The sequence below is a fragment of the Andrographis paniculata genome, unplaced genomic scaffold, assembly GCF_009805555.1.
Source record: "Andrographis paniculata isolate CXL003 unplaced genomic scaffold, ASM980555v1 Contig52END, whole genome shotgun sequence".
Classification (NCBI taxonomy): Eukaryota; Viridiplantae; Streptophyta; class Magnoliopsida; order Lamiales; family Acanthaceae; genus Andrographis; species Andrographis paniculata.
The window spans coordinates 7548071-7563290 of NW_026137587.1; the positions used below are offsets into that span (position 1 = coordinate 7548071).

The 15220-nt window shown below is 38.4% G+C and overlaps 2 protein-coding genes and 1 non-coding gene across 5 annotated transcripts; 1 reads left to right on the forward strand and 2 right to left on the reverse strand.

The window, feature by feature from the left end:
- Positions 1-2113: 2113 nt before the first annotated feature.
- On the forward strand, positions 2114-7722 carry LOC127254155 (probable alpha,alpha-trehalose-phosphate synthase [UDP-forming] 7). Of its 3 annotated transcripts, XM_051279077.1 has the most exons (6): positions 2114-2176; positions 2346-2523; positions 2813-4940; positions 6506-6779; positions 6867-7216; positions 7311-7722. In XM_051279077.1, exons 3-5 carry the CDS (start codon positions 2959-2961, stop codon positions 7203-7205), a joined length of 2595 nt encoding a protein of 864 aa, XP_051135034.1. In that variant the 5' UTR covers positions 2114-2176; positions 2346-2523; positions 2813-2958; the 3' UTR covers positions 7206-7216; positions 7311-7722. The 3 variants fall into 3 exon arrangements, with proteins under 3 accessions (XP_051135034.1, XP_051135031.1, XP_051135032.1); XM_051279074.1 differs by having other exon boundaries at positions 2115-2176; positions 6867-7722; XM_051279075.1 differs by lacking the exon at positions 2114-2176 and having other exon boundaries at positions 2332-2523; positions 6867-7722.
- Positions 7723-7860: 138 nt separating this feature from the next.
- LOC127254154 (callose synthase 12) lies at positions 7861-14748 on the reverse strand. The gene is made up of 2 exons (XM_051279073.1): positions 9030-14748; positions 7861-8203 (listed from the first exon to the last, which is right to left on the reverse strand). Exon 1 carries the CDS (start codon positions 14349-14351, stop codon positions 9036-9038), a length of 5316 nt encoding a protein of 1771 aa, XP_051135030.1. The 5' UTR covers positions 14352-14748; the 3' UTR covers positions 7861-8203; positions 9030-9035.
- On the reverse strand, positions 11315-11395 carry LOC127255053 (small nucleolar RNA J33). Its single transcript, XR_007839554.1, has one exon. It is a non-coding gene; the product is annotated as a small nucleolar RNA J33 (small nucleolar RNA).
- Positions 14749-15220: the final 472 nt, after the last annotated feature.

A 15220-nucleotide genomic window follows, 5' to 3' on the forward strand; every position in this document is an offset into this window, starting at 1 on the left:
GTAGTAGCTATTCTTTCAAGTGTGCTTTAGGTATTTTTGATTAAATTTAATAATTTATAAATTAAATTTGATAAAATAAGTTACATTAGACTAATCAATCTAATCTAAACCTTCCCTCTAAATTGTATGAAGTTTAATCATCACTATATTACTCAATACGCACTTTCGGGCATGGCTGGTTCGCACATTATAAATAAAAAAAAAATATATAGTGTATTTTTTAAAATAAAATACATATATGATGTATGCATTATATAAATTAATATTTATTTTGTTGAAAATTCTTTATTTGATTTTTACTTGAATTAGAATTGGAATTTGATTTTTTTAATTAATATTTCAATGTAATATTTTATAAAATATATATATATTATTAGAAATTGTAAGAACTAAATAATAGCATTGTTTTTAATATATAATAAAAATCAAACACACTCAATAATAGACTTGTATTAATTATTTTGGTGTTGACAATAATGTTTTCGTTATTAGTAGCTTTTGCTTTGATTCATTCTTCACCATTTTAGAATTTTATTGAAAAAACTTGTCAATATTGATTTTTAAGTATATTATTTGTCTTAAGTATAAAATTCAATGTGTTGAGTATGGTCAATGTTAAAAAAATTCAATACCTTTAAATCATTTAATTTCATAACTATTTACATATTTATATAAATGTGCTCATGAATGATTTAATTTCATAATATTCTTAATCATTTTTGTTTATTTCAAATAACACTCTGTGTAGATTAAAACTACATATGTGAATTGTCTATTTATTTCAATCAATGTTTGATCACTATTTCACAATCAGTATATATTATTTGTATTCTTTATACTACTTCCGTCCCGTAATAAAGTATTTATTTTTTCATTTTAGTCCGTCTCATAACAAAGTATCAATTTCTTGTATAATCTAACTAACATTACAAATACCCTTACAACTTACAAACTATTACTTTTATATTATTTTAGCCATTTATATTTTATTTCTACTATATCCCAATATAATATAAATATTTCTGCAAAAAGCAAATGGATATATTTTTATGAAACGGAGAAAGCATGATTTTTCTAACTTCTATTTCAATTTTAAATATAGTATTTTTCAACAAAGTTGTCAACCAATCAATAAATTATAAACTATTATTTTTTTTGGTATATATATATATATATTATTTTACCAGTGATTGCACATTCAATAGAATAATTGCTCTCTCGCAGATTACTCTCACATAGGTTTGATTTATTTTACCATTTCTCTTTTTTCACCAAAAATAAAAAATCCCAAAAGTAATGAACATATTATTTCTATGTTAAAAATATAGTTAACATATCTTACAATATTTTATTTCCTTAACATTTTTCAATTATCCAACAATATTTTAAAATATAAAATAAATGACTATATTTTATTTCACATCATCCAAATAAAATATATGTATACACTTTTCTATAATCACATTACCTAATTGTTACTGGATCACTTAATTCACATAAAAATATAAATATATTTGCTTCGTGTATATATGTTTATGAAATAAGGGTGTATTTGTTTGAGGGGTTTGGATTTTGAGTTGGAATTTGAATAGTAAAAATTTTGAATTTGAATAGTTGTATGATGTGATATAAATAATGTTGACGTGATGTTTTGAATGCAAAATTGATTTTTTAGTATAATATAAAAAATAAAAAATTGGTGTTTGATTTGATTTTTTTGGAAAGAATTAGATAAAGAGTGTAAACCTAATCCAATCCCCCAAATAAACACACCATAAATGAATGCATAATTCCACCTCATTGTTATTTAACTTATAATCATAGAGCAAGATAGAGTAAACAAAAATAAAAATTTAATTAATTATTTTGAAATTTTAATTTTTTTTTTTTATGTATAAAAATTATATCAAAATACTATTGAAATAAAATATTAGTAAATAATTTTAAATTATTTTCAAATTACAACCAATAAATTTTAAATTCTCTTTTTTTTTAAAAAAAAAAAAAAAAAAAAAAAAAAAAAAAAAACTGAAATTGTTTACTGGCAACTTTTAGTAGCTACAGTGGGTGGCGTCTCGGCACCTTTCCGTTGCCCTATATATACATAAAGGTCGCCGCTTTATCTCGCCTGCTTTCTTTCTTTCTTTCATTTTGGCAAATTGAAGTTTCGAAGAAGGTGGGTGAGGGTGAGGGTGAGGGTGAGGGTGTGGGTGGAATGGCATCTTTTTATCTCAATATTATTCTATTCCAATTTTATTTTATTCAATTTTATTTTAAACTTATATGCAATAATAAATTTAATTATTCCTCTGAATATTCACGTCCATTGCTTTTCTTTTTTACAGGTTGAAGGCGACCGCCGATTCTTTAAATCTTGTTTATCGAATTCCGGATTTACTAGTATTAATTATTTCTTCCTTTGTATCCAGCAGCGGCCAAACCAAACCAAACCTCTGGGAAACCCTCCCTCTCTCAAGCTTGAATCTTTCGGACTACCTGCAACCCGAAATTTGACTCACTGAGGTCAGCCACTCGGTCGCTACTCCAATCTCAATTTACGGTTGCTTTCAAATCGAATTGAAAAACTAGGGTTTTTGAGAATTGTGCTATTTCTTTCTGATGCACGAGGGTTTCCGCGGTGGGTAGCTTCGGGAGCTCTTTTTGATTCGATGATTTAGCTCGATTAGCTGAAGTTTTTGGATTTATTGTCTGTTTGTTTGGAATTGAATCTAAGGTTTTCTAGTTGTATGAATGATTTGGCTGGGTATGAATCATTTTATTTATTTATTTTTGTTTGTTTAACTTAATGCAGCTGGTAGTGAAGGATTTGGCTGAATATAGCATTTGTATAGGGAGAATATAGAGAGAGAGAGATCAGAGAGATTGGATTTGAGGGTTTTAGATTTGGGGGCCGAATTAGGTAATTTTTGGGGGGAGTTTGAAAGGAAGCTTGCAAAGATGATGTCCAGATCTTATACAAATCTTTTGGAGTTGGCGTCGGGGAATTTCCCCGTAATGGGTCGGGAGAAGAAGCGTTTTCCGAGGGTGATGACGGTTCCCGGGAATATTACTGAGCTTGATGATGAACAAGCTAGTAGTGTTGCATCAGAGAACCAGTCCTCAGTAGCCGGTGAGAGAATTATTATTGTTGCAAACCTATTGCCTCTGAAGGCGAAACGGAGGCCGGACAATAAAGGGTGGAGCTTTAGCTGGAATGAGGATTCCTTACTTCTGCGGGTTAAGGATGGGTTGCCGGAGGATATGGAGGTTTTATATGTTGGCTCTTTGCCTGTTGATGTTGATCCCATAGAGCAGGATGATGTAGCCAGCTATCTTCTGGATAAATTTAAATGTGTCGCTGCTTTTCTACCGCCTAATTTATTGGAGAAGTATTATCATGGTTTTTGCAAGAAGCAGCTGTGGCCACTTTTCCACTATATGTTACCATTTTCAGCTGATCATGGGGGTCGATTTGATCGTTCAATGTGGGAAGCGTATGTATCTGCCAACAAGCTGTTCTCGCAGAAAGTTATTGAAGTTTTGAATCCTGAGGATGATTATGTTTGGATTCATGACTATCATTTGATGGTTTTGCCCACATTTTTGAGAAGGCGCTTCATTCGTTTGCGAATGGGGTTTTTCCTTCACAGCCCGTTTCCCTCGTCTGAGCTGTACAGGTCACTTCCTGTAAGAGATGAAATCCTCAAGGCTCTGCTTCTATCTGATCTTATTGGTTTTCATACCTTTGATTACGCTCGCCATTTCCTTTCCTGCTGCAGTCGTATGCTGGGATTGGAATATCAATCGAAAAGGGGCTACATAGGGTTGGATTATTATGGAAGGACAGTAGGCATAAAGATTATGCCTGTTGGAATACACATGGGTCACATTGAATCAGTGATGAGACAGGCAGATAAAGTACTGAAGGTTGAAGAGTTAGAGGAGCAGTTTAAAGGTAAAACCGTGTTGTTAGGAGTTGATGATATGGACATATTTAAAGGTATCAATTTGAAGATTTTGGCCATGGAGAACTTGCTCAAGCAGCATCAGAATTGGCATGGGAAGGCTGTACTTGTCCAGATTGCAAATCCTGCTAGAGGGAGAGGGATAGATTTGGACGAAATACAGGCTGAAATAGAGGAGAGCTGCAATCGAATCAACCGGGAGCTTGGAAGTTCGGGATATCAACCTATAGTGCTTATCCATCGGCCTTTGTCCATTAGTGAGAGAATGGCCTACTACAGTATTGCTGAATGTGTCGTGGTCACAGCAGTTCGGGATGGGATGAATTTGACACCTTATGAATATACTGTGTGCAGACAAGGGGTTTCGGGTGCAGAAGCCGGCTCTGATTTGAGTGGGCCTAAAAAGAGCATGCTAGTGGTCTCTGAATTCATTGGCTGTTCGCCTTCTTTAAGTGGTGCAATTCGTGTTAATCCATGGAATGTTGAATCAACTGCCGAAGCAATGAATGAGGCCATATCAATGGCTGAATCAGAAAAGGAGATGCGGCATGAAAAGCATTACCGATATGTTAGCACGCATGATGTAGCTTTTTGGTCGAGAAGTTTCTTCCAAGATTTGGAGAGAACATGCGCTGATCACTTCAGGAAAAGATGCTGGGGAATTGGTCTTGGTTTCGGTTTTCGGGTGGTGGCATTGGATCCAAACTTTAGAAAGCTTTCAGTAGATGATATTGTTGCAGCTTATTGTCGGGCTAAAAGCAGAGCTATATTATTAGATTATGATGGAACACTCATGCCTCAAAATTTAATCAGCAAGACTCCAAGTCCCCACGTTCTGTCTCTCTTGAACAAACTATGTGATGATCCCAAAAATTTAGTATTTACGGTGAGCGGAAGAGGCAGGGACAGCTTAAGTAATTGGTTTCATCCTTGCAAGAAGCTAGGACTTGCTGCTGAACATGGCTACTTTATAAGGTAATGTGCCTTTCCTCCATCTTATTTAAGTTACTCTCTTCACTGGTTGAATGTGCTTGAAGTAGTGTGCCTGACAGATCTACAACTAACGATCCGTGTCTGTGCCCGTAATTAATATTTATGTTTTGAGATCACCACAGAAAAATTTTGATATTGAGCTCAAACAAGGCCAAGTGGATATTCTCTTCTAAGTAGTTTTTGATAGAAAATGGGCAACAGTTGATTTCAGTTTCCTTGAACTAATAAGGTCAAGTATAGTGCAGTTTATTAAGCTTAGAACTCTCTAGTTGGTGTTGAATATTCTAAATACTTTCGGTTTATTTACATATGTTTTGGGTGCGTTTGATTGGAAGTTGGAGGTTTTTTTTTCCTCTAAAAAATTTGAAAATGTTGAGATTGATGTTAGATTGTAATTTGAGTTTGTAATGATGATGTGTGATTGAGGTTTAGTTGAAGTAAATGTTATTGTTTGATGTCATAGGTTGGAATAAAAAATTAAAGGTTAAAAAAATGGTGTGTAAGGCTATGTGTAAAAGCATTACAGGTTAGAGCATATGGATAATTACATGCACACCAACATTGGGCATGTTGAGGGTTGGGTTGTTTGCTGACTGCAGTCGATGGACAAGATGTGAGTGCCGGGTGATGTCAGGAGTTTGTCTGGTGTTGGGAATATGACCAAATTATTTGGACTTGTATATACCTATATCTATGAAGTCTTATTTTTTTCGATTTGCTGATGTGAAGTTTGTCGTATTGAATGTGGATATGCTGGTTAAAGACTATGCATATATTTTTGGGGTTATTTCTCCAAATGAAGGATAAACCTACTCCTTTGTTACACAGTATTAAAAATGTTCTTAATTTCTAGTGGTTTTGATTAGTTTTCAATGGTTTAAATTTTCCTTAGACTTGCATGTGCTGATTTTTCTAGAAGAAGCTATTGATCTGAACTCTACATTTCTTAAATCTTTTATTGAGCTATGCTGTGTGAGTTTGTCTGCACAACATCTTACAATATGGATTTGTTAGAATCTTACCTATGCCATTGTCATGTTGTTGTTTGAAGCCCTTTTAAGGTTGTTGTGTCTTACCTGTGCTTTCATATTGTCTGTGTGTCCTTGTTAGTGGGGCTTGTTGCTTTCTGCTGAGTGGATTGTGCATGTTCTACGACATATCTTTGTGGTTGTATTTTTCTGTGTCATTTATAGCATCGATGAGCTAGTCTTTTCTTGTAACTTAATTGGCCTGGTGTGGTTCTTCGTTGTTTTTCGATTTCTTACTATTGCACAATTCTTGTGGAAGTGTCTTGGAATGTGCACTCTCACTAAGTTTTACAACTTGTCATCTTTTCTCAGACTTGGGCAAGCTTGTTACAATCCAAGTTCAACTTGAGCGAAGTTTTGTTTATATTAGTTAGGATCCATTGTCTTCAACTCCTTTTTCTATCTACTCTTTGTTTTGTGCCTGGGATGCTGTGTAATTCACCTGTGCACGCCTGTATTTGTTTCGGATATTTTTCTTATGTATTATTAGTACATTAAGTTTTCCACAAATATCGGCAGGTGGCCACAACACGAAGAATGGGAAACATATGGCCAGAGTTTCGACTTCGGGTGGATGGAGCTTGCAGAGCCTGTCATGAAGTCATATGCTGAAGCAACTGATGGCTCCGGGATAGAGAGGAAGGAAAGTGCTTTAGTCTGGCATTATCAGGATGCTGATCCTGGATTCGGTTTTTCTCAAGCCAAGGAAATGCTGGATCATCTAGAAAGTGTTTTGGCGAATGAACCCGTCGCTGTCAAGAGTGGCCAGTTCATTGTTGAAGTGAAACCTCAGGCATGCATGTGTTAATTTGCTTTCGAGTGTTTACAGAATCATTTTTTAAAGCATTTCAATAACTTCGATAATAAAAAATGTATGCAGGGTGTCAGCAAAGGTGTGGTGGCTGAAAAAATATTGACATCGATGAACGAGAAGGGGAAACAGGCCGATTTCGTGCTCTGCATTGGCGACGACAGATCAGATGAGGACATGTTCGAAATAATCGCTAATGCTGTGTCTTCGCATCTTCTTTCCTACAGCACTGAAGTATTCGCGTGCACCGTAGGGCAAAAACCGAGCAAAGCAAAGTACTATCTTGACGACTCTTCAGAAGTGGTGACAATGCTCGACTCTCTTGCTGATGCTACAGATTCCGCAACCTCATCCGATGATGAAGCTGACGACCTCCCAAGACGACTCAGCCATGTTTCTTTTTCTTGAAAATCCACCAGGTTTTCAAATGCCCGTATGACAGAAATTGTTGATTTTTCTGTTCCCGTTTTCGCCCATCGCTTTGTTGTTAGTTCTGATTCTGAATGAACTCAGATCAAAACCCGAAGAGTGGACTGAGGTCGGGAACTGATTCGTGAATTTGTTGTAAGCGACCACTGTCTGAGGCGGTATACATACTACAGAGCCTTCGATTTTTAAGTCCAAATGACAAAACCTACCTCGGAGTCGTTGCTGGACAACTTGGGATTCGCTCTTTTGCTGGCTTTTTGTGGTCCAAGATATTCGTTCGTTCACTGTACATGTCGCCGGTAAGACCTGCTCTGCTCCACTCTACTCTACTCTACATAGGATTGACTTTGTTTGTTGTTTTTGCATTTGCAATTTGCTTGTGAATATGGGTTGTGGTATTGCAATAAGACTGGAATGTTGGTCTCTTTTCTTGTTCATTTCCATCACTTTTTATTTAATTACATTGCTGCTGAAGTGGACTGACTACGTTGTTGTAGTTTATCTTCCCTTTTGTTTTGTTTACATTACAATTGTGAAGTATTTAGCAATGTGTGCAACTGTGCATCTACTTTGGAAACAATACAATTTTATGGTTAACTTTTAAACACCACAAGAATGACCAAGTAAATGAATAAATAGGGAATGAATGAAAATATTAATTAATTAATACAATGGAAGCAAACAAAAGTAGTTGGTACAATATACGTTCTTCTCACTAAAATTACACTCTTAACACTGTTGCTTACAAAACCATATACTTCCCAACACTGTGAATCACTAATCTGAGCAAAAAGGGCACCAGCAGCAATGTGTAATGTAAGCCCCAAGTCGACTTGATTGTAATTAATTACACGACGTAAAATGCAGCATCCCAAACAATGGCAGCCCCTATATAAACGACAACACAGGAAAATAACCCCAAACTCTGCTCCGAATCAAGAATCGAACCAAACCAAACCGAATACTCCGACTCAGACCTGCAACCACGAGCAAATGCATTCAGATAATTACTTTACTTTAATGGCTGGAGGATATTAACAAGAACACACCAGAAACACATAAATAGAACCATCGAAATTTGTAAACAAGAAGCACTTGCTGCAATTTAGGAAGTTCAACAAAAGGGTTGTATTCAGATTCATCCAAAAGCTGATGGTGCAAAAATGATAAGAACCAGAAAATGGAATCCATTGTCCCGAGGCTAAATGAATATTTGGGACAAACAAACTGAGGCAGCACCAACACAACGAGGATAGATAGAACTACTTAAAATTCCTATCTTTGCCACGAAAAAATTCATTCACAATGTATATAATTGAAAGAAATAAACAGCATACACCCCGCAGAGAGTACTAATACGCTCGTCCGTCCATCATGAAGTTGGGCATATAGAAAAATAAAAGAAGAAGAAAACCTTAAGTGACTACGTACTATAATACCGGACACATCAAATTACTTTGTTCTTTAGGGAACATTGGACCAGTGAACTCAGGATTGTGCAATGAAGCAGCAATACATTTGAGGCTATGTGAAGCCTGACTATGGTTCACAAAGATTCAGTGTTTAAATTTCAAGAAAAGGGAAACCTCAGGAGGATCATATGGGGTGATTGAAATATGCAATTTTATAACACATGTAAAATATGCAATACCAAAATGCACAATACAATATACCAGAAATGACAAGACAATTTTTCCAAACTATTCATTTGTGAAACGAAGATGTATTCAAGTCAAGCATTATGAGCAACTTATATGAAATGCCTCAAGATCTAAAAATGGTATGATCAGACTGATAATTTACCTTAGATTACGTTTCGACCTTTGGTTTCTTCCCAGAGACAATCTGTGATATGTGTAAGCCCCTACTGAAAGCTTCGTTGAAAAGAATCCTTGTCTGCATGTTTTGGAACCCGGGAAGCCATGATAGAAGAGCAACAGGGACCAAGACAATAACTCCGAACATTATGTCATAAAGGCGAGCTAAAGACACAACAGTCTTCCAAATCCGTGTCCTCTCCCAAAAGGGCCTAAGAACCTGAGCGATAGACAACAACCCCCACCCAGTCGGAAGAAACGCCAATAAACTGGTGAAGATATCCACAAATTCAAATGCCGTAAACTTGAGCAACGAAATTATAACGACTACACCAAGAATAATGACAAGGAACTGAACAAAACGATAGTATATGTGTTCCTTCGCAGCATATTTATTACGAGCATATGCTATTAGTGAGTAAAGTCCAAGGGCCACAACCACGTAAGTCCATGATAGCAAGTAAACCAGAATGTTCTTTTTCCCAGCAGCAATGCCTAATTGATACACAATGCCATACTGGAAAAAGAAGAACCGGAGGTCCAAAATGATTTCCATAATCTTTCCCCAAAGTCCTGTTGTCCTCAAATGATCTTGCTCCTCATACCACCACTTTTCCCAGCTCTGTTCGGATTTCGCAAACACACCACCCCTGTACCAAATCCAGTTCATGAACTCATCAAAATCATACACAGTCTTTAACCAATCAAAGCCCAAAGGATTAAACACAAAAGGCCCCAAAATCCAGGATACTACTAAAAACCAACTGAAAATGGTCAATGCTATGTACACCAAAGTTCCTTTAGCTACGGCACTGTAGGAAGCATATACGGTGAGTATCAATCCAAGTTCAATAGCCTTCACAAAATGACTGCGAGCATATAGTCTATAGTTCTCAGCAAAACTCTTGTGCTGCACAACAAAACCGCGGCCTGTAGCACGGTATTTCGCACCACCATGCAGAATAGTTCGGCCAAAGTAATGGCCACGGGTCCCCATGGAGAAGGTATAGAATACGGAAGAAAGTTGGAGCATCATTGTTATAAAGTCCCAAATGGCATTCAGAAAACCATGCTCGAGGGAAAGTTGTACAATCATAGGTAAGGCTGTAAAGAGACCGAGTTGGATGATGAACTGCTGGTTCAATATTGTAGCAAGAGCTCTATTGTTACTTGTATCCGATAAGGCAGAGCCTTCAACGCCACTTAATGCCAGGTACAGCCGGCCCCATAAAAATGCATACACGGTGAGCAGAATCATCATGGTATTTAAGAAGAATCCCACCGTGGTATAGAAGAATGAGAGCATCCGGAAGAAGTCAAGCCTGTGACCCAACCTATAAACATCACGGCTCAGTGTTTGCTCGCCATTTCCACTCGCTACTTTTGCTTCAAACATCGAAATTTGATTCAGCCCCACATCCCTTCCTTTTCCCACTTGGATGTATTCATGATGGGTAACATTTCCACCCCTCAATGTGCAATTGAATCCAGCAAAAATATCCTCGCTGATATTGATCACACGTGAAGCCTTGCTTAAACCTCCCCTGGATAGAAACCAAAACCTGTCAAACACATCAGGGTGCCCATAATGCATCCGAATTTTTAATGGATTAGCTAAAACACGCTGCCCCAAAGTGACAAAACTCATCTCCTGTGCAGACATGAACCAAGCAAGTGATGACACAGAACCAGTAAAAACGTGCTCCCGAACTCCCAGAATGGTAGGTTTCCTGATACCATAGTATTGTTTAAATTCCTGCAGAAGATTCCGCATCTTTAGAGCTTCTTCAAAATAGTTATCTTGGTTCATGTCAATGGTCTGAACTGCATCCCCACGAGTGAATATAAGAGCATGATTCTGATTTTCTGGTTTTCCCTCTCCAAGCTTAACAGGGCCGGGCAACTTTACACGGTAAATCTCAACTTCCCTCTCCAACTTCTGATCATACTTCACCAGGACAGAGTAATACTGTATCTCATCCCTTCCGGACGACACCTCATCAACATAGGCAACTCTAAGCGCTTCATTATTTTTCATCAACTGAAGTATCTCCTCGGCACGAGGATCTTTCTTGGCCTTTTGAGAACCATAAATCTGGCATGCTACTACATAAGTAAATTTCATCAAAGCTGTTCCACGCTCATGACCTTTGAAAAGAACACTGACTGAACTATTTGCTCTGCTCAAACTTCTTGAGGAATGAGATTTTTCTGACCTCAGATCATCCACCTCATCATTATGCCTCGTGGAGATTGGTTGCTGAGATCCCTCTCTCATATCCATCTCAGAAGCAGAATCCAGAAAAGTAAGCATCTCAAGAGCACGGTAATAGTACATCATCCCTCTTACCGTTCGCGCAAGTGTCTGGCCTCTGTATGATGCCCACAGTCGAAGATCTCTCAGTCTACTAGGCCCCCACAGTTCCCTTTCACTCTTCATCCCTTCTCGACGCATCCTCTCCAAGAAGTTTTTCCAGTCACTTGCATAGATGGTTTGCAAGTAGTAAAGAGTTGAAATCCCATCTTCGTTCTCAGTTCGAAGTTGTTCCTTGCTGTAAAGTACCTCTTCACTATAGTATGGTGTCAAAACACTGAAGGCCATCATTTTCTCCACAAGAGGAGCATGAGGCATATTCATGAACAAGGAGTTGCTGAAGAAGGCAATCCGGCGTCTAGCCTCGATATTTTCAGGAACCTTTTGCATAGCGTCTCGAGAAGTGAGGATGGTATGCAACCGCCGAACACGACGATAGAAAGTCCCATTATTTGCATCAGGCAACTCAACTGTATTATGGAAAAGCAATCCTTCACCAGAAGCAGCAGGAGCCAGGCCATCCTCCTTCAATTGGCTATTGTTTCTCTTCTCTTTCAGGAAATCTCTAATGGCAGCCTCATAAAGGGCCTGTAGAGCATTCACCACCTTATCAACATTTTTATCTGGACTGAGGACAAGAGCAAGAAGATGGACCAACTTTTGATGTATTTTCGGAAGTGCATTCATATCATAGGTTTTTGTAAATTTCTCCAGCTGAATCCACTGATCAATCTCTTGGAAAAAGGTTCGGATTATGGACCGCTCCTCCCTATCATATCTGACAATTGCAAGTAGAAAGTGCTTTAAACTATCGTATGCTTCGACAATAGCACACCGCCTGTACTCATTCTTGCAGATCTTGTGCCAAAGCCACTTGTCAGGAGCATCCACCAACTCTTTTGCCTGACTGAGAGCAAGCAGAAGCTCGTTGCAGAGGAGCAAACACGGCCACTGAATCACCCGAATTTCCCAGTTACTCTTAGGATCTCTTCGGTCATTTTGAGGGAGCTCCAAAAGTTCAACCTCACGATCACTGACTATGTCTTCTTCTCTAAATATATTAATAATTTCATTCCATATCAACGCAAATTTGTAGGCCTCCACCTGGTTGGATTCAAGTTTTTTAAAGGGCCGACCCAGTCCATATCTCAGCTTCAACCTGTGAATGAAATCCGTGATCTTGCTCTTAAATGATCCACCATAATTCAACAACTGCTCCTCAGGCATGAGATTAAACTGAATAGCACTGGCAAAGAACTGAAATCTCAACCTCAATTGCGGCATGTCACGTATTTCACCCAAGTGATCAAACAACCCAACTGCAGCCCCAACAAATGACGAGTAAATAGCATACCAGATCTGCAGATCGGATAGGTAAACCAATATGACAGGAAGCCATATCAGCCCCACTGCAAAGCGATTACTTCTATGAAAAATCTCATGCCATTCATAAGTAACATTTTTCAGATTCAGCAATGTCCTGGTTGGACGAATCATAGGCTTAATCTGCATAAAGTAGCTAAACATAAACTTTGTCCCAAGCACTGCAATCCAGAAAAGGGAATACTTAATATTGTCAAAAAGTCCTTCCCTAAGCCCCCGACCCACAAAAATCCGGCTCTGAAACCACCACGAGAACAAATATACTATCTTCCAATTTCTCTTCTCCAAAAAATTCCTAATCCATGGAAGAAGAAATAGTGCCACAGCTAACAGCTCTGGAATAAGAAAGGCCACCACAACTTCAAGAAACTCCACCACTTTTCTATCCACAGCATTCGACCATCTCCTATCCCGATTCCTCTGCTGCCATATTCTACCATAGAACACCCCAAACACCAGAATCCAGGCAGCTGCAACTATGGTTTTCAGAATCATCCTCACTCCCGAAGACTTGGTCTCCCTTGACACCAAACTGTACTGCATTCCCATATCCAACAAAGACTGCAGTAACCGCAGGGCGCTCCAAGTGAGCAGAACCGACAAACACTTAACTTGCACCCTCCTACTCCTCAACGCCTGCCATGGATATTGCTTGTCCTCCCAAGCCACAATAATCGCCGCCTGGAGAAACAAAATCAGCATGATCCACATCTTATCAAAGCTTCTAAATAAATTCCAGAAAGACCTCCGCTCCACAAACCCTGTCTTCCCCACCTTCTTCCCCTTGTTTCCCGTCACAAAAAAATTACTCCCAACATCTATTGGCCATTTCATCTTCTCAAAACACCTCTTACTCCAAAAATACTCATTCAAATCATCATAGTTCCGCCAGGCAGAATGAGGGGCCGTTCCATTTCTACTGTTATCCACCTCTTCTTTAATTGTATCATAAATTGGCTTCACAATCTTATCAAGAAAAGCATTCTCCCCAGAAATGGACGGCAAAAAGGGTCTACCAGTGTTCTCATCAATGTAATCTTCCAAAATCCTATTCAACTCCATCGCCATATTATGAAATATGTAACAAATGCATTCCGGCATGAAGCGTAAGTTAGCGGACTCACCCCAAATCAGCAGATACAGAGACACGTACAGAAGCTCCCGCCGGTGATCGGAGGAGGAGTGCCGGGAGTGCGAGTCCGAGAGCCAAACATTGGACTTGACGTTAAGGTAGGAACACCAATCGGAGTAGTTCCTCAAAAGACGTCGCCGGAAGCGGCGGAGGACGGACGGCTCCAGAACATCGATGTTGTCCGGAGGAGGAGTGAGGCGCATCTGAGCATTGGCGAGATGGAGCACCAGATGCTCCCTCTGGTTGCTCACGTTTGACGCCTGGAAACCGAAGAAGAGCGCAAGCCAGTCGAGGAGGTCGTAGTGCTGCTTCCACGGCTGGAACGGCGGCAGGCGGAGGTCACCGACCGTCCGGAGCGCGGCTGCCGCCGCCCGGACCTCCGGAAAGCGGAGCGATGGGTGGTCAGCGAGGAGGTTGTGGATTGGAATAACATTGTAAACCCCGTCGTCTTGCTCCGGTCGTGGCGGCCGCTGATTCATCGTGGCATCCGGCGCCACAAAGAGATCTGAAAATTCAGTGGGTGGGGGGGTTTCTCCGGGGTCTGGCTATGGAATTTGGGCTTAGATTTCGCAGAATGGGAGTTCAGTTTTGTGGAGTAGAGATACAGATTTGGTCGGGTCGGGAAGACGAACGGAACGAAAAAGACGATGGCGAGGTGATTAAGAAATTGAAAATTTCAAACGACGACGACGTCGTTTTACAATCTACGCGGTGTTGAAGTGACGTGTTGCACCCTGCGCTTCATCTTGTTGTACCCTGTGCTATTGCGTTTGCACTGCCTGTATTGTCAGTCAACTTTGCCATTTTCCAGACCGGGAAAATTATTTAATTCGAAGTGTTTACTTTTGCACCCTTTTGGACAATAAAATATAATCACACTACCTCAAAATTTTATTTATTAAAAGTAGTTTATTTAAGTTTTTTTTTCTTATCTTATTTATTTTAATTTACATTTCTCAAAAAAATGTTATATGTAATCATTACAATTGCTTCTTTAAAGGTTAAAAGCGTGTGTTAATTGATATAAAAGGCTGTTACATAAGTAATTATGAAAGTAGTATTAAGTTTGTTTTTATTAGTGTTTTGACGTTATTATTGAAAATATCTAAAATAACTTCATTGGTTTAAATATTATTTTCACAAGGTACTCCTAATTTGGAATACTGCCTCTGCTATAAAATAATTAATTCCTTTACTATAATAGTTTTTAATAATGATAACTACAATTATAACTGTAACCATAATTTTTTTAGTACACTGAAAAGATAATTTATACTATACAAACTAGATTTAGCAAGCAAGAACAAGTAACATGAATTGAAGTGAAATAATTTGAGTTATTTAGGGT

Bases quoted from the DNA above. Each gene is read 5' to 3' on its own strand.
- LOC127254155 (XM_051279077.1), top strand. From the start codon at position 2,959: ATGATGTCCAGATCTTATACAAATCTTTTGGAGTTGGCGTCGGGGAAT. The intron at 4,941-6,505 runs GTAATGTGCCTT...AAATATCGGCAG, and splicing joins GAACATGGCTACTTTATAAG to GTGGCCACAACACGAAGAAT. The intron at 6,780-6,866 runs GCATGCATGTGT...AAATGTATGCAG, and splicing joins TTGTTGAAGTGAAACCTCAG to GGTGTCAGCAAAGGTGTGGT.
- LOC127254154 (XM_051279073.1), bottom strand. From the start codon at position 14,351: ATGAATCAGCGGCCGCCACGACCGGAGCAAGACGACGGGGTTTACAAT.